The following is a 22,331-nucleotide window of genomic DNA, read 5'->3' as shown; positions in this document are numbered from 1 at the left end:
GTCATTCCTCCGCTCAGCGTCCTTCCCCTGGGGTTTTCATCCAGCTCAGAGGAAACACACATCCCTGAGCTCGGCCAGCAAGGCCCCGTGGCCGGTCCTCTGCACCTCTAGCTCCCTCCCTCCGCCCACACTATTCTCACCTGCGCTCAGCAAACTCCTGCCCCTGGGCTCCGCGCCACCGGCTTCCCTGTGCTGGAACCTCCTTCTGGATGCCTGTGGTGCTGGCAGTCCCGTTTCCTGGGCCAGCCCGAGAGGTCCCGCCCCCTCTGTAGCCCCTCTCTCTTCACTATCCTCCTTCGCCTGCGTTACTTTTCTCTCTAGCATTTATCGTTGTTGTTGTGAGCACAGTTGAATCGGCCCCGACCCATGGCAACCCCGTGCACAACAGAACCATATGCTACCCAGTCCTGCACCGTCCCCATGATCAGTTTGAATCAGACCGTTGTGATCCATAGGGTTTTCACTGGCTGATCTTCAGTAGGCTGCCAGTCCTTTCTTCCTAGTCTCTCTTAGTCTGGAAGCTCCACAGAAACCTGCTCAGCATCCCAGCAACACAGAACCTCCCCTGACAGACGGATGGTGGCTGTGCATGAGCCGCAGTGGCTGGAATCGAACCCGGGTCTCCCTCATGGAAGGCGAGGGTTCTCCCACTGCCCACTGAGCTGATGCCCCGGGCATTTCTGATACGTGTTTGTGTCTTGTGGCTCCACTCCCCCCCTGACAACGTCGCCTCCCTGAGAGCAGGGGCATCTGTGTCTGCTGCACGTTCTGCTCCTGAAGAAAGCCTGGCATGTGGCCGGAGCAAACAAATGCTCAGAGGTGAATGAAGAGGCCTCTTACCTTCACTCGTTACGGTACTTGGTGGTGTCGAGAGTAAGTGCTACTTAAAAGAGAGGAGTATCAGTCAGGAGCCTTCCCCCTTCAAATCATTTTGTTCCTTTTTTCAGGTCTGTAAGGGATGCCTTTCTATTGTCAGTGTCTACAATATAATCCACAAATAAAGGATTTCTCATCTACACAGCCCATTTCATTCTGTGTAGATTCCCTTGTTCAGTAAGCGGATCGCTTTCACCCATCTGCTCGACGTTTTTTATTGAGCACTCTCTGTGGCAGACAGGGTGCTGGGACCCAAGTGAGAATACGAAGACACTCTCAGGGAGCTCACAACCCAGCTATGTAGGGGATGTACTGACCACAAAACCGGAAACCCATTGCCGTCGAGCCAATTCCGACTCCTAGCAGCCCTGTAGGACAGAGCAGAACTGCCCCAGAGTATCTAAGGAGCGGCTGGTGGATTTGAACTGCCAAACTTTTGGTTAGCACCCTGGGCTCTTAACCACTGCACCACCAGGGCCCCTGGAGCTGTAGTAAAACACGGAGTGAAACTGAAGAATCTGGAATTAAAGGAACTTTACTATCCTTCCGGAGTCCCTGGTGGTGCAAACAGTGAACGTACTCGGCTGCTAACTGAAAAGCTGGAGGTTTGAGTCCACCCAGAGGTGCCTCAGACGAAGAGCCTGGTGATCTACTTCCAAAAACTCAGCCATCGAAAACCCTGTGGAGCACAGTTCACTCTGACACACACATGGGGTCACCAGGAACTGGGGGCAACTCAAAGGCAACTGGTCACTATGAAGATTGCACAGGAGCAGAAGCTCAGAGGAGACAGGGACCTTCCTCCAAAGCCGACAGAGAAGAAAGCCTTCTCCTGGAGCTGGCACCCTTAATTTAAACTTCTAGCCTCCTAAACTGTAAGAAAATTAATTTGTTTGTTAAAGCCACCCACTTGTGGTATTTCTGTTATAGCAGCACTAGATGACTAAGACAGAATTTGGTACCAAAAGAGTGGGGTGCTCCTCTAACGAGTAACTAAAATGTTGAAGTAGTTTTGGAATTGGGTAATGGGTAGAGGCTAGAAGAGTTTTAATGTGCCTAATAGTAAAAGCCTAGGTTTCCTTGAAAAGACTGTTGGTAGAATTATGGACGTCAAAGGGCAATTCTGGTGACGGGAGGAAGTGAGGAGAGCTATAGACAACGTCTGTCATCTTAAAGAACAACTGTGGCACCAGCAACAGAATGTTCCTAGAATGTCGATGTCCACTGTGCCTCTGATGAGGCTCTAAAAGAAAACGATGAGCACCTGATTGGACAATGGAGAAGGGATGACGCTTATTATGCAGTGACGAAGAGCTTGTCCAAATTACGTTCAAATGTTTGGTGGAAGGTAGGACTTGTAAGTGATGAGCTTGGATATTTGGCTGATGAGATTTCTAAGCAAGATCTTAAAGGAGGCTCATGGTTTCTCCTTGCTGCTTATTGTAAAATGCAAGAGGAAAAAGATGGACTTAAAATCGAATTTCGCAAAATGAAGACAAAAACAAAGATTTGGAAAATCCTGTTGGACTAACTCAGGACACGTGTCCTAGAATTTTCACCAAGCACATGGCTACACAATCTTTTGTTAATAAAGAGATTAAGCCTGTGACTAATGGATCTAACCAACTACCACAGCAGAAAACCCATCAGCTTAGACTGCAGGGGACAGAGAAACAGCGAAAGAAAAGAACGCTATTTACCGCTTAGAATTCTACAGGCAGGAAACAGGCCAAAGGAGCTACATCCATTGTTCTCCAAGAAAAGAAAAGGACCACCCCTGGAGCAGCTGGGAGATCAGCAGAACTGTTGGAAGGAGCATAGAGGCAGGGTTGCATTGGTTTCAAAGGGTGAAGTCACGGCCCCCTAGGTCGAGAGAGTCAGATCTTTGCCAACTCCGTTCCGGAGTATGGGGCTGCCATTCATGGCGGGGGCATGAAGCCACTGCCCAGTGCTGAGGGCATGGGGCCAGAGAACGTGGCCTACTGGAGTCGAGGGACTGGGGTCACTATTCAGATGGACTAGGAGAATGGGCCCACCCAAAAACGAGGGAGCAGAGTTGCCGTCCCAAGGGGCTTGGAAGGCGAATCTGAAGCCAGGACTGAGAGGCCTCCACCCAGAGTCTGGAGGGCAGGGACCACTGCCCAGATGGTCTCAGAGAAGAGTGGATTATTTTGAAGCCTTAAGAGCTAATGTAAAGTGTCCTGCTGGGTTTTGGACTTGCTGGGTTTTGGGAAACCCTGGTAGCATAGTGGTTAAGTGCTACAGCTGCTAACGAAAAGGTGGGCAGTTCACATCCACCAGGCGCCCCTTGGAAACTCTATGGGGCAGCTCTACTCTGTCCCATAGGGTCACTATGAGTCGGAATCGACCCAACGGCAATGGGTTTGGTTTTCTGGTGACAGTTATCCCTTCTTTCCCTCTATTTTCTCCCATTTGTACCTTGTACCTTGCACCTGTTCCACCACTGTACTTTGGAAAGAGATGATTTGTATCGTAGATCTCACAGGTTCCCAGAGGAAGAGGAATTTTGCTTCAGGATGGAATACAATAAAGTCTCACTCATGTTTGATTTAGATAATTCAGAAGATGAAATTTTGGAGTTGGAGTTAAGACTTTTGGGACGACGTGATGGGGTGAATGCGTTTTCCATGTGGCAAGGGCATGAATTTTGAGGAGCCAAAGGGTGGAATGTTATGGATTGAATTATGTTGTGAGGTGCCGTCGAGTCGGTTCTGACTCATAGCGAGCCTACGCACAACAGAACGAAACACTGCCCAGTCCGGAGCCATCCTCAGGATTAAATTATATGCCCCCAAAAATATATGTTGCAAATCCTAACCTCTATGCCTGTGGTTGTAATCCCATTTGGGAATGGGTTGTCTTTGCTCTGTTAATGAGATGGGATTAATGTAGGGCATATCTTGTCAATCTCTTTTGAGATAGAAAGGAGATTGAACAAGCAAGCTAGGAAGCAGAGACAGGGGTAGAGAGATGCCAAGCCATATGAAGATTGCCCAGAAGCAGAAGCTCAGAAGAGACAGACCTTCCCCCAGAGGCGACAGAGAAAAAAAGCCTTCCCTTTGAGCCGGCACCCTGAATTCAGACTTTCTAGCCACCTAAACTGTGAGAAAATAAATTTCTGTTTCTTAAAGCCATCTACTTGTGGTATTTCTGTTACAGCAGCACTAGATAACTAAGACACTATCCTTCTAGCTTTTCCCACAGGCCCCTTTTACCGTCAGATGTGCTCACGTGTGCACACACACGGCCACACAGACACCTCTTCATTAACAGCTCCACTTTGACGTTTCTCTTTGTCTGAAAGGCTTGTGCAGGAGACAGGTGTATATCGTTGGTGGTGGTCCAAAGCACATGCGGTAAGAGACCGCTGTACCTTCTTTTCAGTAGCATATCTTGGTTATGCTATTAAATGTATCTTAGTTTATTTTAGCAATTAAAAAAAAAAAAGACCCATTTCCGTCAAGTTGATTCCAACTCATAGCAACCCTATAGGACAGACAAGATCTGCCCCAGAGGGTTTCCAAAAAGCGGCTGATGGATTCAAACTGCCAACCTTTTGGAATCGGGTAAAAGTAAAGCAAAATCCTGAAAATTGCACAGGAGTACGTGACACCGGTTGTCACTCATAGTGGTGAAACATGGCCAATGTGTGCAGCTGGGCCAGGGTCCAGCTCTCCTTGCAAGGAACCCTGTTCCTATTCAGCTCTCCTTGCAAGGAACCCTGTTCCTATTCACACCAGATCGTTGAACATAACGGTAGCATTTCTGAGCTCACCTCCATACTGCGTCTGTAATTTGTAAACCAAAAGAGAAATGAAGTTAAGACAGATGCTTGACGTCAATAGAGCTTAGTTATAGAAGGAAAACTGATTGGCATGGAAATTTTTTTTTTTCAGCGGGAAAAAACGGGAGTTCCTTCCGTGTCGTTTGTTTCAGGACTTCGAAGAAGGTGGATCTGGTTGGAACCCCTGCTGGGAATTTGCATTTTTGACAAGTTCCCAGGAAGTTATACGTAAGAATCACCGGGGGATCTTGTTAAAATGTAGGTTTTGATTCAGTATATCTAGGGTGGGAATGCAAATTCTCAGCAGGGAGCTTGTTAGAAATGCAGATTCTCAGCAGGGGTTTCAACCAGTTCAAAGCCCTGGTTTGTTTCGATGAACGTTGCAGGAAGGGTCTGTCATCCTAAGGTGGCAGCAGGCTCACATCGCCTTGTTTCAGCATGACAGGCGTCCTTTGACCAGGGAGAGGAAAGGCCCTGCCTGTGCTCAGCGGGTGTGAGGTGCCTGGAGCAGCCCTCTCATGTCACACGCTGTCTGTTTCAGATCATCGACAAGAGTAAAAGGGACCCCTCGGAAGAGATTGAGATCCTCCTGAGATACGGCCAACACCCAAACATCATCACTCTCAAAGACGTAAGCGGGCTTCATGTGGCAGCCAGGCTGCTTGAGTCTCTTCAGCTGACATACCAGTTTCCACAGTTCGGTGCCCAAGCCCTGCCCATTCCCCCAACGCTTACCGTGCTGAGCACCAGCCTGTCCTCACTGCCCTCTGCGTCGCGGTAGCGGTTAGCCTGACTTGCTGGACCGCTGATTCCCATCACTGAGAGCACCCCCTACGCCTCCCAAACCACAGAACCTGCAAGCATAAAAGAAAACATGACTTGTGTGAATCATAATGTCCGTCATTCCTAACTAAATGCAACAGGAACGGACGGTGAGGGGTCAGAGACGTGAGCGGTGGTCATAACGAGGCTCAGACCTCGGGCTCAGGCTGTGGGTCCTCTCCCTTCTGTCCTCTGGTTTCTCTGTTGGGGGGTTAGTGGTCGTTTTCCCAGGGGGTGGGCGGCCACATGTGAGCCAGTCAGGCCTGTGTGTGAGGGGCTTGAGGTTGCGGAGGGGGAAGAACGTGTTTACTGCATCTTCTCCCTCACTCTCAGTGTCAGTCAGGCTTCCCCAGAGACCCCCAGAGAATCTTATATATAAATAAATACACGCACATACATATACATATATATACAGGAGCCCTGGTGGTGCAACGGTTAAGTGCTTGGCTACTAACCACAAGGTTGGCAGTTTGAACCCACCAGCTGCTCCACGGGAGAAAAGACCTGGAGATCTGCTCTCATAGAGATTACAGCCTCGAATGCCCTATGGGGCAGTCCTACTCTGTTCTGTAGGGTCACCATGAGTCAGAATGTACTCAACAGCACTCAACAACAACTATATATATATTTGTAAACTTTAAATCATTTATTAAGTTCAAAATCGGGTAAATTACATTCATCTGTTCTGAAAGTTCATTGATTTTCAAGCTAAAAAATAAGTGTATGCATGCACTTGACTGCATTTGGCATCAAGCTATTCTCGAAGTTGGGACGGCCCTGGGCTCCCGTGTGCTTGGGACTGGTGTACACAGGAGGCTTTTAACACAGCAGGCAATAAAAATGGCCAGGGTGGCTTTTTTTGTTTTGTTTTAATTCATGAAATTAAGGCTAGTACAGTCAAAAGCTCTCTTTCTGTTGCTTTTCTAAAACGAAGCAGCACTTTGGGCTGGTGAACTCACCTCGGATTCTGTTTTCCCGCCCAGCTGGACTCCTGGCTCCCGGCTACGTGAAGTGTGGCCCAGGGACCAGCGTCGTCAGCCTCCCCGGGAGCCACTGGAAACGCCGAGTCACAGTCTGCGTTTTCACAGGCCCCAGATGATCTGCACGGCGGGGTTCCAGAGGCGCTGCCCTGGGGAGTTGCCTTGGCAGGATGCTGTGCCAGCGTTGGCATTTTTTAATATTAACTAGCTCTGCTTCGGCGAGGCTGGGCCGTATCATGAGATATTCATTTCGGCTAAAAACAGATCCGTGTAATTATTAGCCCTCCAGCTAGCTTACTCATTCTCTGTCGTTGTTGGCTGCCCTTGAGTTGGCCTCTGACCCAGGGTGACGCCGTGCACAACGGAACCAAACGCTGCCGGCTCTGCGCCAGGCCCAGACTGGTTGTGGATCAGACCATTGTTCCGTAGGGTTTTTCAGTGGCTGGTTTTCTGAAGTCGGTTGCCAGGCCTTTCTTCCTCGTCTTAGTGTGAAAGCTCCCCTGAAGCCTACCCAGCATTCACTGTGTAGCAGCAGGTTTCTAAAGCAGGGTTTTTGTACCCAGAGCCACTTCTGGGACCCGTGGCACCCCCACTCAGTCATTTCTGTAGCAGTCTGGTGTTCCCAGTGAACGCTGGGGCCCCAGCCTCTACCCACTGAATCCTCACTTCTGGAGCTAGTGCTAGGCCAAGTCAGGGAGACACCGCCACCCCTGGATGTGGGCCACGCGGGGACATGCGTGCATGGGAGTCTCAGCTGTGTGCCCACACCCTGCAGGTCCATGACATCAGGGAGCTACCCCCGGTGGGGGCTGTGCGGGGACACCCATGCATGGGAGTCTCAGCTGTGTGGCCATACCCTGCAGGTCCATGACATCAGGGAGCTACCCCCAGTGGGGACTGTGCAGGGACATGCGTGCATGGGAGTCTCAGCCGTGTGCCCGCCCCCCTGCTGGTCTATGTGGTCAGGGAGCCACCCCCTGTGGGGACTGTGCAGGGACACGCATGCACGGGAGTCTCAGCTGTGTACCCACCCCCTGCGGGCCCATGACATCAGGGAGCCCCCGGTGGGGGCTGTGCGGGGACACCCATGCATGGGACTCTCAGCCGTGTGCCCGCCCCCCTGCTGGTCTATGTGGTCAGGGAGCTACCCCCGGTGGGGGCTGTGCGGGGACACCCATGCGTGGGAGTCTCAGCTGTGTGCCCACCCCCTGCGGGTCTGTGACATCAGGGAGCCACCCCCCTGGTGCTGTGCAGGGACACCCATGCATGGGAGTCTCAGCCGTGTGCCCGCCCCCCTGCTGGTCTATGTGGTCAGGGACTCGGCTCCACGTAGGGAGGTGCGCGTGTCTGAGCCCGTGGCCATCCCCTGCAGGCCGTGACGTCAGGGAGCCAGCTCCACCTGGGCATCTGCTTGTGTCTGAGCCCGTGGCCGCCCCCTGCAGGCCGTGATGTCAGGGAGCCGGCTCCCGTTGGCACCTGCGCGTGTCTGAGCCCGTGGCCGCCCCCTGCAGGTCTACGATGACGGGAAGTACGTGTACCTGGTGATGGAGCTGATGCGTGGCGGTGAGCTCCTGGACCGTATCCTGCGGCAGCGGTGTTTCTCGGAGCGTGAGGCCAGCGACGTGCTGTGCACCATCACCAAGACCATGGACTACCTGCACTCCCAGGGGGTACGCTGCGCCCCCCAGTCAGGAACCCGAGTCAGTGGAGGGTTAGGGTCCATGAGCTGGGAGCAGAGGTTGTCCACGGGTTCCTCCTAGTCAGAGTCAGCCCAGCCTGTCCGTGTGCCTTCATGAGTGTTTACAGTTGTTTGTACACGTGAGCGTGTGCAGGGGGTAGGTAAGGAATTAAATTTACCTGGACCAGTTTGCAGCAAGAAATTTTGGGCTTGATGAGGGGAAATGTATAATTTTCATTACTTGCCAGATTTAAAATTTAATTCAGTAACCAATGCAAAGCAATATAGCAGATAAAAATAATGGTAAGACCTGAGGCTTACATAGTTCTCACCTCTTCCAGGGGCTGTTTTACGCTCTTGGTGTATCTAATCGTGACTTTGCATTTACCCATTCTGCAGATGTGGAGACTAAGGCACAGAAGGGTTAAGGGTCTTGTCCACTAGTAAGAGGAGATCAGGTCCCAGGACAGGCAGTGGGTTCCAGAACCCCCACTCTCAGCCACAGACCTGCCCCACAGCGTTGTTGTCTCTTCTGCTGTGTCTCGTCTTGGCATTTTTCATGGAGCCATAATACACTGTGTGGTCATCTCTGAGCAGGAGAACACTCTTCCAGGACCACATGGGCTCCTCTCTTGGGGGGCCTCACTGGTGGGCTGGGAGGACAAAGCATTTTCAGGTTCTCTTAGAATTTTTTTTTTTAGAGCAGACAAACCCTAGGGGAAGCCCTTCTGTGATGGTTTTTGATGAGCTGCTTGTATTTAATAAAGGAAGGTATGGAACTAAAGCCTAAATACTCCGTTTCCTGGCCATCTCGACCTCTGGAGCCAAGCTTCCCGCTAGTGGACCCACCACATCCTTTTCTTCTGTTCAGGCGCTCCAGCAAGCCCGTCCCCCGTTATGGATGGGTGCTCCTTGATTTAATAGCTCAGTTATCCCGCAGCACAAGAGATTCTACTGGTCCTCAGGTTTGAGCACCAACGTGAGGGAGAGAGAGGGAGGGACCCTCGAGAGAACGCAGCATCCGGTGCCCCGTAGCAGATCTGCTTCCTGCTGAAGCCCTTGCTCAGCATCAGCAGTCCTGAACCAGCCCTCGCCTTCCGAGGGCGTCCTCGGTCCTCCTCCCTCTGTCCTCTGCCCCTGGTTAGTGTGACGCCTCCCGCCCTAGCAGGTGGTGCACCGAGACCTGAAGCCAAGTAACATCCTCTACATGGACGAGTCTGGAAACCCCGAGTCCATCAGAATCTGTGACTTTGGGTTTGCCAAGCAACTGCGAGCCGAGAACGGGCTGCTGATGACACCCTGCTACACGGCCAACTTTGTTGCCCCCGAGGTAAGGCCCTAAACCAGGGGGAGGACAGACCCACCAGTGCCCTAGAGAGAGCGCCTGTCTTCTCCCTCCTCCAAAAGTAACAGGGCGGTTTGGTGTATCCAAGGCACTTGGAGGGTCTCTGGGTGGTGCAAACGGTTCACAGCTGCCTACTAACCAAAGGTGGGTGGTTCACACCCCCCCGGTGGTGCCATGGAGGAAAGGTCTGCTGATCTGTGTCTGTAAAGATTACAGTCAAGAAAACCCTGTAGAGCAGTTCTGCTCTGCACGTGGAGTAGGCCTGAGCCGGAATCCGCTCAACAGGTGAGGTTAGAGGCGTTTTGATTTAGTTCAGCAGAAGTAGTTAGGAAACAAGTGAGGACCTTCAGTCTGTTCGGAATCAGCCACCGATCCTGCTAAAACATGGTCGGTTTTACCGTTTTATTTTCGTATTTGTAAATGTTTAGGTGACGATCTACTCATGTGAAACTGTCATTGCTCTGGAGATGGCTAGATCAGCTTTACGTGTCCGCTGCCGATTTTAGTGAGGAACACAGCGGTCACTTTCCTCAGAGGATTGGAAGAGGAACCAGTGGGTCATTTGTAATCAGAAATGTGTAACAGCACCCTGAGAGATGACATTGCACAGGCTGACGTTGTATCTTATATCATTGTATTGTAGCTCTTGCTCCCCATGGCTTTCCAGGGCACATACAAGCTAGCAGGATCAAGTGGAATAATACTAGAGCTCCACCATGATTTGCAAACAAAAGCTCTCCGTAATCCCAAAGGCCCCCTCAGAGAGACTCTCAGCAGGAGGCACACTGTAGGCGCCCCCTTTTCCAATGCCCTGGGATAATTTCCCTTACTCTCCAAGCTCACTGATGTGTGTGTTAGTCACCTAGTGTTGCTATAACAAACACCACGAGTGGATGGCTTTGACAAAGAAGTTTATTTTCTCACGGTAAAGTAGGCTAAAAGTACAAATTTAGGGCGTCAGCTCCAGGAGAAGGCTTTCTCTTTCCGTTGGCCTTCTCATTAATCTTCCCCTGGACTAGGAGCTTCTCTGCACAGGAACCCCAGGTCCAAAGGACACCCTCTGCTCCTGGCGCTTCCTTCTTGGTGGTATGAGGTCCCCCTGTCTCTCTGCTTGCTTTTTCCTTTTGTATCTCAAGAGATTGCCTCAAGACACAATCCAATCTTGTAGATCGAGTCCTGCCTCACTAACACAACTGCCGCCTATCCATCCTCATTAACCAGATAGAGGGAGGATTTACAACATACAGGAAAATCACGCAATACCAGGAATCACGGCCCAGCCAAAGTGATACACACATTTTTGGCGGACATAATTCAATCGATGACAACATGTTTATGAAGATAAGCCTCGTGTCTTGCTTCTGTGGTAGGAAGAAGAATGGGATGATCGAGGTGGAAGTCACTAGTGGGGTGGGGGTGTTGGGAACGAAAGTGAATGTTAGACTCTGCATGGATCCTCCTGGTAGCTGATAAAATGGCACAGTCAGGAGAGGCGCGCTGCTTCTGTGCGAAAGTGAAAGGCCAAGTGAAAGGCCTGGCTGGTATCTAGTGGTCCAGCTTGGAGCTGTCTGGGAGGTAGCCCAAAGCCACAGTCCACAATGGGGGTCCCTGGACGTGCCCTGTGAGGCATGAACGGACACGCGACGCTGGGGTGTGTTGTGAGGCCGTCATTAGGATAGCAGAGGGCCACTTAGGAAGAGCCACCCAGGGGCCCTTGGAAAATAACCTGGTTATAAGCTTCCATTAAGGAGCCTTGGTGGCACAATGGTTAAGCGCTGGGATGCTAACCAAAGGTCCGAGGTTCAAACCCACCCAGCGGCTCCTCAGGAGGAAAGACTTGGAGATCTGCTCCCATGAAGATTACAGCCTAGGAAACCCTATGGGACAGTTGTATGCTGTCATATAAGGTCCCCATGAGTCTGAGTAGCCTCAGTGGCACCTAACAACAACAAGCCTCCATTAATGCCTCACTTGCTCCATATTAATACTGACCGTAGTGCTTAGGCAGTGCCTGCCTTTGTTGTGTTACTGGACCATCCAGCAAACGGTTTACTGGTGTTTTTTAGTTTTATCCTCATAGCCCGTATGAGGTGGACAGGATAGGTACTGTCAGCTACGTTTCACAGATTAAAACACACAGAGAGACTCAGTGAGTTCAAGTGGCTTCGGAAGATCACTTGGCCAGTGGGCTGTGGAGCCACAGTTGACAACAAACATTTGATGCACTCGACGCGTGTTTGCTGAACGCTGGCCATATTGCAGCACTGTGCTGAGAGTCAGTGGCGCAGAGATGCATGAGGTGGGATCCTTGCTCTCCTGGCTCCACAAATAACGTGGAATCAGCCATCCACAGTAATCCATGAGCATCTTTGCCACTTTCCCTATACCAGTTTTAAAAAAAAAATTGATTTCTAGTTGATTCTGAGTCATGACAACCCCATGTATGTAGAGTAGAAATGCCCAATAGGGTTTCTTGGCTTTGACCTTTGGAAGCAGATCACCAGGCTTTTTTTCCGTGGCATTGTTGGATGAGTTCAAACCACCAGCCTGTAGGCTAGTAGCCCAGTGCAAACAGCTTATGTCACCCAGGCACCTCATCTTGTGGTTAGTAAACTAGAAAACCATCGTGGGGTTGTCCTCTGGGAAAGTACGTAAGCCTGTGACAAGTTAAAGGTTTTCTGCCGTAGAGGCTAAAGTGCCACCATGCCCTTCATCTGGCATGTCCCCAGCAGGGGCTCTGCCCCTCATGCCCGTGAGTCTTAGGGGGCCTGGTGTGGTCCCTTGGCTGATAGAGCAGCCTCTTTGGAGTCACAGCTCTGCCTGCCTCTCCGCCCCACCCGCCCTGTCTGTGTTGCCACTGGAAGAACGAGTCCTCAGCGGGAATTCTCTTAGGAGAGGACTTACTCGTCTTTTGTTTCTCCTTTCTAGGTCCTAAAACGGCAAGGCTATGATGCAGCATGCGATGTGTGGAGTCTGGGGATCCTGTTGTACACCATGCTGGCCGGGTAATGGGCTGTCCTCTGGGGCTCCACCAGTTTATACACCACGCTGGCTGGGTAATGGGCTGTCTGCTGAGGGTCCACCAGTTTATACACCACGCTGGCCGGGTAATGGGCTGTCCGCTGGGGCTCCACCAGTTTATACACCACGCTGGCCGGGTAATGGGCTGTCTGCTGAGGGTCCACCAGTTTATACACCACGCTGGCCGGGTAATGGGCTGTCCGCTGGGGCTCCACCAGTTTATACACCACGCTGGCTGGGTAATGGGCTGTCCTCTGGGGCTCCACCAGTTTATACACCACGCTGGCTGGGTAATGGGCTGTCCACTGAGGCTCCACCAGTTTATACACCACGCTGGCCGGGTAACGGGCTGTCCACTGAGGCTCCACCAGTTTATACACCACGCTGGCCGGGTAATGGGCTGTCCGCTGGGGCTCCACCAGTTTATACACCGTGTTGGCTGGGTAATGGGCTGTCCGCTGGGGCTCCACCAGTTTATACACCACGCTGGCTGGGTAATGGGCTGTCCGCTGGGGCTCCACCAGTTTATACACCATGCTGGCTGGGTAATGGGCTGTCCGCTGGGGCTCCACCAGTTTATACACCACGCTGGCTGGGTAATGGGCTGTCCGCTGGGGCTCCACCAGTTTATACACCACGCTGGCTGGGTAATGGGCTGTCCGCTGAGGCTCCACCAGTTTATACACCGTGTTGGCTGGGTAACGGGCTGTCCGCTGGGGCTCCACCAGTTTATACACCGTGTTGGCTGGGTAACGGGCTGTCCGCTGGGGCTCCACCAGTTTATACACCACGCTGGCTGGGTAACGGGCTGTCCTCTGGGGCTCCACCAGTTTATACACCACGCTGGCCGGGTAATGGGCTGTCCGCTGGGGCTCCACCAGTTTATACACCATGCTGGCCGGGTAATGGGCTGTCCGCTGGGGCTCCACCAGTTTATACACCACGCTGGCTGGGTAACGGGCTGTCCTCTGGGGCTCCACCAGTTTATACACCATGCTGGCTGGGTAATGGGCTGTCCGCTGGGGCTCCACCAGTTTATACACCACGCTGGCTGGGTAATGGGCTGTCCGCTGAGGCTCCACCAGTTTATACACCGTGTTGGCTGGGTAACGGGCTGTCCGCTGGGGCTCCACCAGTTTATACACCGTGTTGGCTGGGTAACGGGCTGTCCGCTGGGGCTCCACCAGTTTATACACCACGCTGGCTGGGTAACGGGCTGTCCTCTGGGGCTCCACCAGTTTATACACCACGCTGGCCGGGTAATGGGCTGTCCGCTGGGGCTCCACCAGTTTATACACCATGCTGGCCGGGTAATGGGCTGTCCGCTGGGGCTCCACCAGTTTATACACCACGCTGGCTGGGTAACGGGCTGTCCTCTGGGGCTCCACCAGTTTATACACCATGCTGGCCGGGTAATGGGCTGTCCGCTGGGGCTCCACCAGTTTATACACCACGCTGGCTGGGTAATGGGCTGTCCGCTGGGGCTCCACCAGTTTATACACCATGCTGGCTGGGTAATGGGCTGTCCGCTGGGGCTCCACCAGTTTATACACCACGCTGGCCGGGTAATGGGCTGTCCGCTGGGGCTCCACCAGTTTATACACCACGCTGGCCGGGTAATGGGCTGTCCGCTGGGGCTCCACCAGTTTATACACCACGCTGGCTGGGTAATGGGCTGTCCGCTGGGGCTCCACCAGTTTATACACCACGCTGGCTGGGTAATGGGCTGTCCGCTGGGGCTCCACCAGTTTATACACCACGCTGGCTGGGTAACGGGCTGTCCTCTGGGGCTCCACCAGTTTATACACCATGCTGGCCGGGTAATGGGCTGTCCACTGGGGGCTCCACCAGTTTATACACCACGCTGGCTGGGTAATGGGCTGTCCACTGGGGGCTCCACCAGTTTATACACCACGCTGGCTGGGTAATGGGCTGTCCACTGGGGGCTCCACCAGTTTATACACCACGCTGGCTGGGTAATGGGCTGTCAAATAGGGGCTCCACCAGTTTATACACCACGCTGGCCGGGTAATGGGCTGTCCGCTAAGGGTCCACCAGTTTATACACCACGCTGGCCGGGTAATGGGCTGTCCGCTGGGGCTCCACCAGTTTATACACCACACTGGCTGGGTAATGGGCTGTCCACTGGGGGCTCCACCAGTTTATACACCATGCTGGCCGGGTAATGGGCTGTCCACTGAGGCCTCACCAGTTTATACACCACGCTGGCCGGGTAATGGGCTGTCCACTGGGGGTTCCGTCGGCAGCCTCTGCATGGATCTCATTGGCTGCCCCAGGGGTTTTCCTCGCATTGCCTCAGCCTGGTGTACTAGTGTTGGCAAATAACCACGCATACACAGTCACTCACCGATATGGAGCAAATTCTTTCAAACCTCCTTAGTCCCCTTCAGGACAACTAGAGAACAAGGATAAAGAAACTTAGCCCCATGATTAGAGAACTGGAGCCAAAAGATTGAGCACATAAGCAAAATGTCCACACCTGGTGACGGCGTGGTCCGCACTTCTACACTGCTCATGCCATTCTCTGAACAGTGGCAGTCTCTGTTCCTTAGACACATCGTCTTAAGTCTGGAAGTATCCGTAATGCTTTGGGGTCAAACAGTGATTTTGAAAATGCAGTCATTTAATGGCTCTGTAATTGGCTTTTGTGGCAGTTAGATGTTTATGTACCCATTTGTGGTGAGAAGTTAACGTGGCTGTACTAGTGTCCTGGGGCCACTGTGACAAAGCACCACAGAACGAGTGGCTTCAAACCACAGAAATTTATTCTTTCACAGCTCTGGAGGCTGGGAGTCTGAACTCCGGGTGTCAGGAGGGTCATGCTGTCTCTGAAGGCTCTAGGGGAAGAGCCTTTTTTGTCTCAGCAGCTCCTGGTAGCTCCAGGTGTTCCTCGGCTTGTAACTACATTACTCCAGTCTCTGCCTTTGTCATCATGTGGCCATCTTCCCTCTGCGTCTGTCTTTTCTCTTTTATGAGGACACTATTCAGATTGGATTAGGACCCACCATAATTCCAGTGTGGTCTCATCTTAGTATAACTGATAGCATCTTCAAAGGTCCTGTTTCCGAACACGGTCATATTCAAAGGTACAGGGGCTGGGACTTGAATATCATTTGGGGGAAACAATTCAGACCCTAACAGTGGTGTTCAGAAAGAGGATTGGATCTGACATTAGACATCTAAAACTAGAAAGTTTTAGCTCCACCATTCACTAGCTCTGGATCGTGGGTTAATCCCTGCACCTACACCAACCTTACTTCCCTCACATTTTGAGTGAGAAGAGGACACTGCATGGCACTTAAGGTTCCTTCCAGCCATGAAGGGCTGCCATCTTCAGAGACCCACTGGTCCCCAATGGTTTTGTGTTTATCAGATACTTGAGAGAGGTAAACAAGGATCCTAGACCATCCAATCGTGTTTGCTACAGCAGATGGGCATGAAAATTCATGAGAATGGCCTGCTTCTCACGTGGCCTTAATGAAGGATTTCATGAGAATCAGTCGTGAGTGTCAACAGTTCAAGGACAGTAGCTTGTGAACCTGGGTGGTGTCTGAGAACTGCCACGGCAAAGGAAGGATTACAGCGTCTCCCTGGTCCCACGCTCTTAGATTACTTGTGGTCTTCTGATACTCAAAGTATTTACACCCAACACTAGGATCACAGACTTTGCCACTAAAGGAAGTGCTGAGAATCACATGTCATTCCTTCTCTGTCGTTGTTGTTAGGTGCCACTGAGTTGGTTTCAACTCATAGCAACCCTGTGTACAACAGAACGAAACACTGCCTGGTCCTGTGCCATCTTCACAATCGTTGTCACTGCTCAGTCCATTGTTGGAGCCACTGTGTCAGTCCATCTTGTTGAGGGTCTTCCTCTTCTTCACTGTTCCTCTACTTTGCCAAGCATGATGTCCTTCTCCAGGGACTGATCCCACCTGATAACATGTCCAAAGCATGTGAGACATAATCTCACCATCCTTGCTTCTAAGGAGCATTCTGATTGTACTTTCTCTAGGAAAGCATATATTGACATCCCTGGTTTCTATTGAGGCAGAAGGAATGACATCTATTAAGCACTGGCAATATGGCAAGTACTGTACCAAGCATTGTGTATGTCTTCATCTGCATAACCTTCATAGAGTCCTGTGAGTATATTTTTCTACCCATTTTGCAATTGAGGCTCAAAAAATCAATTTGTTAAAGAACCCAGAGTAACAGAGCCCTGAGGCTCGAACATGGGTTTCTCAGATGTCAAATCCCAGGCTTTCATCCACTATGCCACACTATCACCAGGGAAACCAGAAATGGTCCAGCAAAGGCTGATCCATTGGCTCCACAGAGCTTTCTTCACTTGCCCTATCAACCGCTATCTTTGCCCAGGTAAGGAAAACGGATCTAGCTTTAGGAAGTACATTATCCCGTACCGTGAATCTTCAGGCATTGGATTTGGAATATAACAGGAAAGAAGCTAGCTATTCTTTTGAACAAGAAAGCAGCACTATCAAGTTATAAATGTCACTGTATAAAATGGAAGCTCATTACTGTACATTTTTTCGTTACACAGATTTACCCCTTTTGCAAATGGGCCAGATGATACCCCTGAGGAGATTTTGGCGAGGATTGGCAGTGGGAAGTATGCCCTCTCCGGAGGGAACTGGGACTCTATATCTGATGCAGCAAAGGTGAGCAACTTTCTCACTTTTCAGGTGTGGAGATTCTGTGACGGCCATTGTACTCAGGAGGAAGCTGGGAGACTTCCTTTCCTATAAGTGACATAGATACTTCACCCTTATGTATTTTTAAAGTTGTCAGCTAAAAAATTTTATTTGGAAAACTGTTTTACAACTTTCACATTTCCTAAGGTCCTAGTGATGTTACAGAACGATGGTCCTTGTGTCACAGACGGACTGAGTGGGGTTACAGAATAATGGTCCTGGTGTCACAGATGGACCAAGTGGTGTTACAGAACGATGGTCCTGGTGTCACAGACAGACTGAGCAGTGGTACAGAATGATGGTCCTGGTGTTGCAGATGGACTGAGCGGTGTTATGGAATGATGGTCCTGGTGTCGCAGATGGTCCAAGCGGTGTTACAGAATGATGGTCCTGGTGTTGCAGATGGACCAAGTGGTGTTACAGAATGGTGGTCCTGGTGTCGCAGATGGTCCGAGCAGTGTTACAGAATGATGGTCCTGGTGTCGCAGACGGTCCAAGTGGTGTTACCGAATGGTGGTCCTGGTGTCGCAGACAGACCAAGCAGACCCCCACCACAGAGGTGCATGTCTGCTGTTATAAGGTCCTTTGCATCTGGGCTTCTTGGCTGCTCCACACCATTTATGACCTGCCTCATTTCTTCTGACCATCAGACTCTTGGTCTTTTTAGTCAGCATCATCAAATTCTTCTCTAATCAAATAATAAGTGATAATCCCAGGTACTAGAAGAAACATCACCAACAGTCTGTTTTCTGTGTTGCTGGAAAAGGAGTCAGAAGATCTGGGGTCCTGATTCCAACTTCACCATTGCTGTGTGACCTTGTCCAATGTTGGTGGGGGAGCTGATGGTGGAGGTGATGGTGGAGATGATGATACAGGAGATGGCAGGGGGTGACAGTAAAGGTGGTGGTGAAGGTGATGGCAGAGCTGAAGGGAGAGGTGATGGTGGAATTGGAGGCAGGGGTGATGGTGAAGGTGATGGCGGAGCTGAAGACAGAAGTGATGGTGAAGGTATGGTAGAGTTGAAGGCAGAGGTGATGGTGGAAGTAACGATGAAGGGGATGGTGGAAGTGATAGTATAGGAGATGACAAGGAGTGATGACAGAGGTGGCAACACAGGTGATACAGGAGATGGTGCAGATAATGGCAAGGGTGATGGTGGTGGTGGTGGCAGAAGTGATGGTGGAGGTGGTGGCAGAGGTGATGGTGGAGGTGGTGACAGAGGTGATGGTGGAAGAGATGGGGAGTATTATGGCAGGTACACCAAGCACTTCCTTCCACACACTCTGTCTCAGAACGAGGATAGGAGCTGTCTGAGTTAGAGTTCTCAAAGCAGAGCCTGAAACGAGGACCTGAATACTAGTGGTCTAGCTGGAGGGTGATCCCAGGAAGCAGGGAGTGGAGGAGCAGGGAGAAGGTATCAAAGAAGAGGAAGGTCCAATGTAAGGGTGTATTATGCAGGTCATCGTGGTGGGCAGAGGGGTCAGTGCCTCCCAGTTCACACACCGACTTCTTCTTGTCCCGTCACCCTTGTCCCTGCCACATCCACGCATTCCCCTCCCTAACTTCCCCTGGGCCTGTTCCCTCCTGAGCACATCATAGAGCCAGACCCCAGCCCTCCAAATCTAGGCAATGCCTGTTGATGAGTGCTTTTATCAGCATCCTGCATTTACTGTATAAAAACGTATTTCTTAATGTGACTGACTGTGAGATCTTGAGGAGGTCAAGAAAGTTCTTGCTTTCCTTTCTACACCTGAAGATGGGAACAGTAATACTTCCAGGAGATATTTGTTTCAAGAAGTTACCAAAATTAATGTTATCAGATAGTAAAAGGCATTGGGTTTCTCTACAGAAGAATGACATTGTTATAGTATATAGCATTTCCACGTTCTGCTTTATGACCAGAAATTCAGTTGAGTAGTTCAACTTCATGTAATGTACACACCCTAATTCATTCCATTTCATTCCTAAATGGAGCGAGGATACTAAAGGAAGGAGGGTGGGTCAGTAGGCAGAACATGGATTCTCGTCTTGAGTCTTCCTTGGGCCAGCGATGAATCACTATAGACTCCGACTTCTCCATCTGCAAAATGGGGGAAATAACATTAGCCTCTACCTCAGAGGTGGTTATTAGTAAGAGAAGACGTAACAGGGGTGTCAAGACACTGCCTTGAAGAACAATACAAATGTAAATCGCTAAAGTAGAGTGCTATAATTAAGTGAACGTTAGGAATTTTTGTTACTATTTTACAATTAAGTAAAAAAATTGCCTTTATTGAATATGAGTTTACGGATACAGTAAAAGTAATGAAAGCCAGAACCTGTGTATCACAGCAACCTGTCAGAGAAGGAAAACACCAATATCTTCCACTAAAGTGAGTGATAGAAAAGTGTTAAGACTGCACCCTGTCAAAGGCGGAAACCTTGCAAGACCCAGAAAAACAAGGCAGTCCCATGGGATTCCAGCTCTCCCAGGTTTCACCGTATATGTATTGACTACAGGTTATGGACTCTGTGGTTAGTAGTAAATATTTGTGAATTGTCATGATAAAAATGTAATTACATCATTGTGAACTGGTTTGTATCTGTGGATATTCTTTATACCTAGAGGCCATGAACTTGGAAAGAATATCATTTTTACTAAAACAGCGTCTTAGTAGTCAACACGCATCGTTTGGCATTTCCACATTTGATTTCTCTTTAGACTTAAAATCTTTTATAAAATATAAGAAAGACTGAGGCGAAATCCTAAGTTGGTGATAGTTAACACTTAAAACCCATTGGCCCTCTGGGGTCTTAAACACTAGCAAGCAGCCATCTAAGATGCATCAATTGGTCTCAGACCACCTGGATCAAAGGAAAATGAAGAACACTGAGGACACAAGGTAATTACGAGGCCAAGAGACAGAAAGGGCCACATGAACCAGAAACTACATCATCCTGAGACCAGAAGAACTAGATGGTGCCTGGCTACAACCAATGACTGACCTGACAGGGAACACAACAGAGAACCCCTGAGGGAACAAGAGAGCAGTGGGATGCAGAACCCAAATTCTCATAAAAAGACCAGACTTCATGGTCTGACTGAGACTAGAAGGACCCCGGTGGTCATGGCCCCCAGACCTTCTGTTGGCCCAAGACAGGAACCATTCTGGGGGCCAACTCTTCAGACAGGGATTGGACTGGACAGTGGGTTGGAGGGGAGGGGTGAGCTTCTTGGATCAGGTGGACACTTGAGACTATGTTGGCATCTCCTGCCTGGAGGGGAGATGAGAGGGTGGAGGGGGTTAGAAGCTGGTGAAACGGACACGAAAAGAGAGAGTGGAGGGAGAGAGCGGGCTGTCTCATTGGGGGAGAGTAACCGGGAGTATGTAGCAAGGTGTATGTAAGTTTTTCTCTGAGAGACTGACTTGACTTGTAAACTTTCACTTAAAGCACGATAAAAGTTATTTAAAAAAAAACAAAAAAAACCATTGGCCCAAAAATGCAAAGACCCACGTTCAGAACGATGGTTAGGTTTGCCCTCAGGAGAGAGGAGTTTTGCCAGGAGTCTATCGACCCAGTGACCCATTGCGTCTCCTTCCTCTCCTCTCCTCTTTTCGGCTCTCCCAACAGGATGTCGTATCCAAGATGCTCCACGTGGACCCTCACCAGCGCCTGACGGTGGTTCAAGTCCTAAAGCATCCATGGATTGTGAACAGAGAATACTTGTCCCAAAACCAGCTCAGCAGACAAGACGTCCACCTAGTGAAGGTACCGACGGGGGCCGTGAGACTAAGATGGCAGGAGCGGTGATCTTGACACCTCTCAGTTAGTCTACAGAAATAATAATATGCAGGAAGGTAGCCAAGAATGGGCCCAAATATTCATTTATCTGTTTTTATACATTTTGTCACTCACACATTTCCACACAAAACTCACATCTGAGTAATAAGTTCTGTCAACATTGTTTAGCAGCTTCATTGTGTGTGTGAGAAAGATAGAAAGAGGAGAGAGAAAGGGCAGAGGCAGGCAAAGGTAACTAGAGTATGGCAGGTATTGCACTGCCTGGGCGCGTGGTGCCACTGAGCAGTTTCTAGATAAGGCCAGTGGCCTTACTTATCTACAGAAAATGGCGCCTTTAGGAAACACTAAAATTGCGCCCCTGCCAAGCAGATGACTCCCTTCTTTTAGATAACTTTACCGTAACATCAGCTCAGAAATACACATCGAGCTTGTTAATCTTTTATTAACACGTCACTGTGCTTGAGGAGGGTCATCGGACTGTGCTGGGTTAACAGAACCTGCTCACTGGTTTCAAGGGCCCAGTGCCGGTGCAATACCCTAGGTACGCTCCAGCGCCCTCAGATCTAGACCACAGGTCTGCAAAATTTTTCTATAAAGGGTCAGACAGTAAATATTTTTTTGGCACCTGTAACTACATCCTGAAGTTTTTTTTTAAACTTCATCCTGAAGGGATGTGGGAGCCTGTGACCCACTGGTCCAATCCTCAGATAAATGACACAAACCATGTTAAAACTGTCATCTCCCAAGTGACTGACTTTGAAGGCAGCATTCCTCTTTTGGGTAACCCTGTATCTGGGGAGAACTGTCCCTGGCCATCCAGAGCTCAAGTTACCCCCAGTTATCCAGCCAGGAGTGGTCACTTCCAAATCCTTCCCAAAGACATAGAGCTACTCTAGGACAAACCCAGTTAGTTATCCAAGTCAGTCCAAACTACTCAAAAGTGGCAACTATCAGGGTGGACACTGCCCTGGCATTGGCTCCGAGGGCTCCTGACTGGCTCTATGGGTCCAGTCAACCCCCAAGAGCAGGCCTGGCCCAGCTGTCACGGCACAGGGGACCATGTGGTGTGATCTCCTGAGCTCTGTGTCAGTTTTAAAAACATATCCCCAACTTACAGCACAATGAAGTATGAAGTTAACGTGGTGTGGTGTGGTGTGGTGGATGGTCACCATGATGAGATGATGAAATCACGTTACCCACGCGGGGCCTCAGTGTGCTGGCCTCTGCCCCCAGGCACTGCACGTGTCGCTGCGGTCATAGCGGGCTCTCCTGGAGGGCGGCTCCCCGC

The 22,331-nt window shown here is 50.4% G+C and overlaps 1 protein-coding gene across 5 annotated transcripts in view; it reads left to right on the top strand.

The window, feature by feature from the left end:
- The window catches only part of RPS6KA2 (ribosomal protein S6 kinase A2), a 477,450-nt gene that overhangs the window by 449,979 nt on the left and 5,140 nt on the right, over positions 1-22,331 (top strand). For all 5 annotated transcript variants that reach the window (XM_049905293.1, XM_049905278.1, XM_049905303.1 and 2 more), the window contains 6 exons: positions 5,223-5,312; positions 7,995-8,153; positions 9,330-9,491; positions 12,435-12,511; positions 17,110-17,227; positions 20,873-21,010. In XM_049905293.1, the coding sequence (XP_049761250.1) occupies positions 5,223-5,312; positions 7,995-8,153; positions 9,330-9,491; positions 12,435-12,511; positions 17,110-17,227; positions 20,873-21,010 (744 nt within the window). The remainder of the gene's footprint in view (positions 1-5,222; positions 5,313-7,994; positions 8,154-9,329; positions 9,492-12,434; positions 12,512-17,109; positions 17,228-20,872; positions 21,011-22,331) is intronic.

The sequence above is a fragment of the Elephas maximus genome, chromosome 1 (assembly GCF_024166365.1).
Source record: "Elephas maximus indicus isolate mEleMax1 chromosome 1, mEleMax1 primary haplotype, whole genome shotgun sequence".
NCBI lineage: Eukaryota > Metazoa > Chordata > Mammalia > Proboscidea > Elephantidae > Elephas > Elephas maximus.
This window is presented reverse-complemented; position numbering and strand designations above follow the sequence as displayed.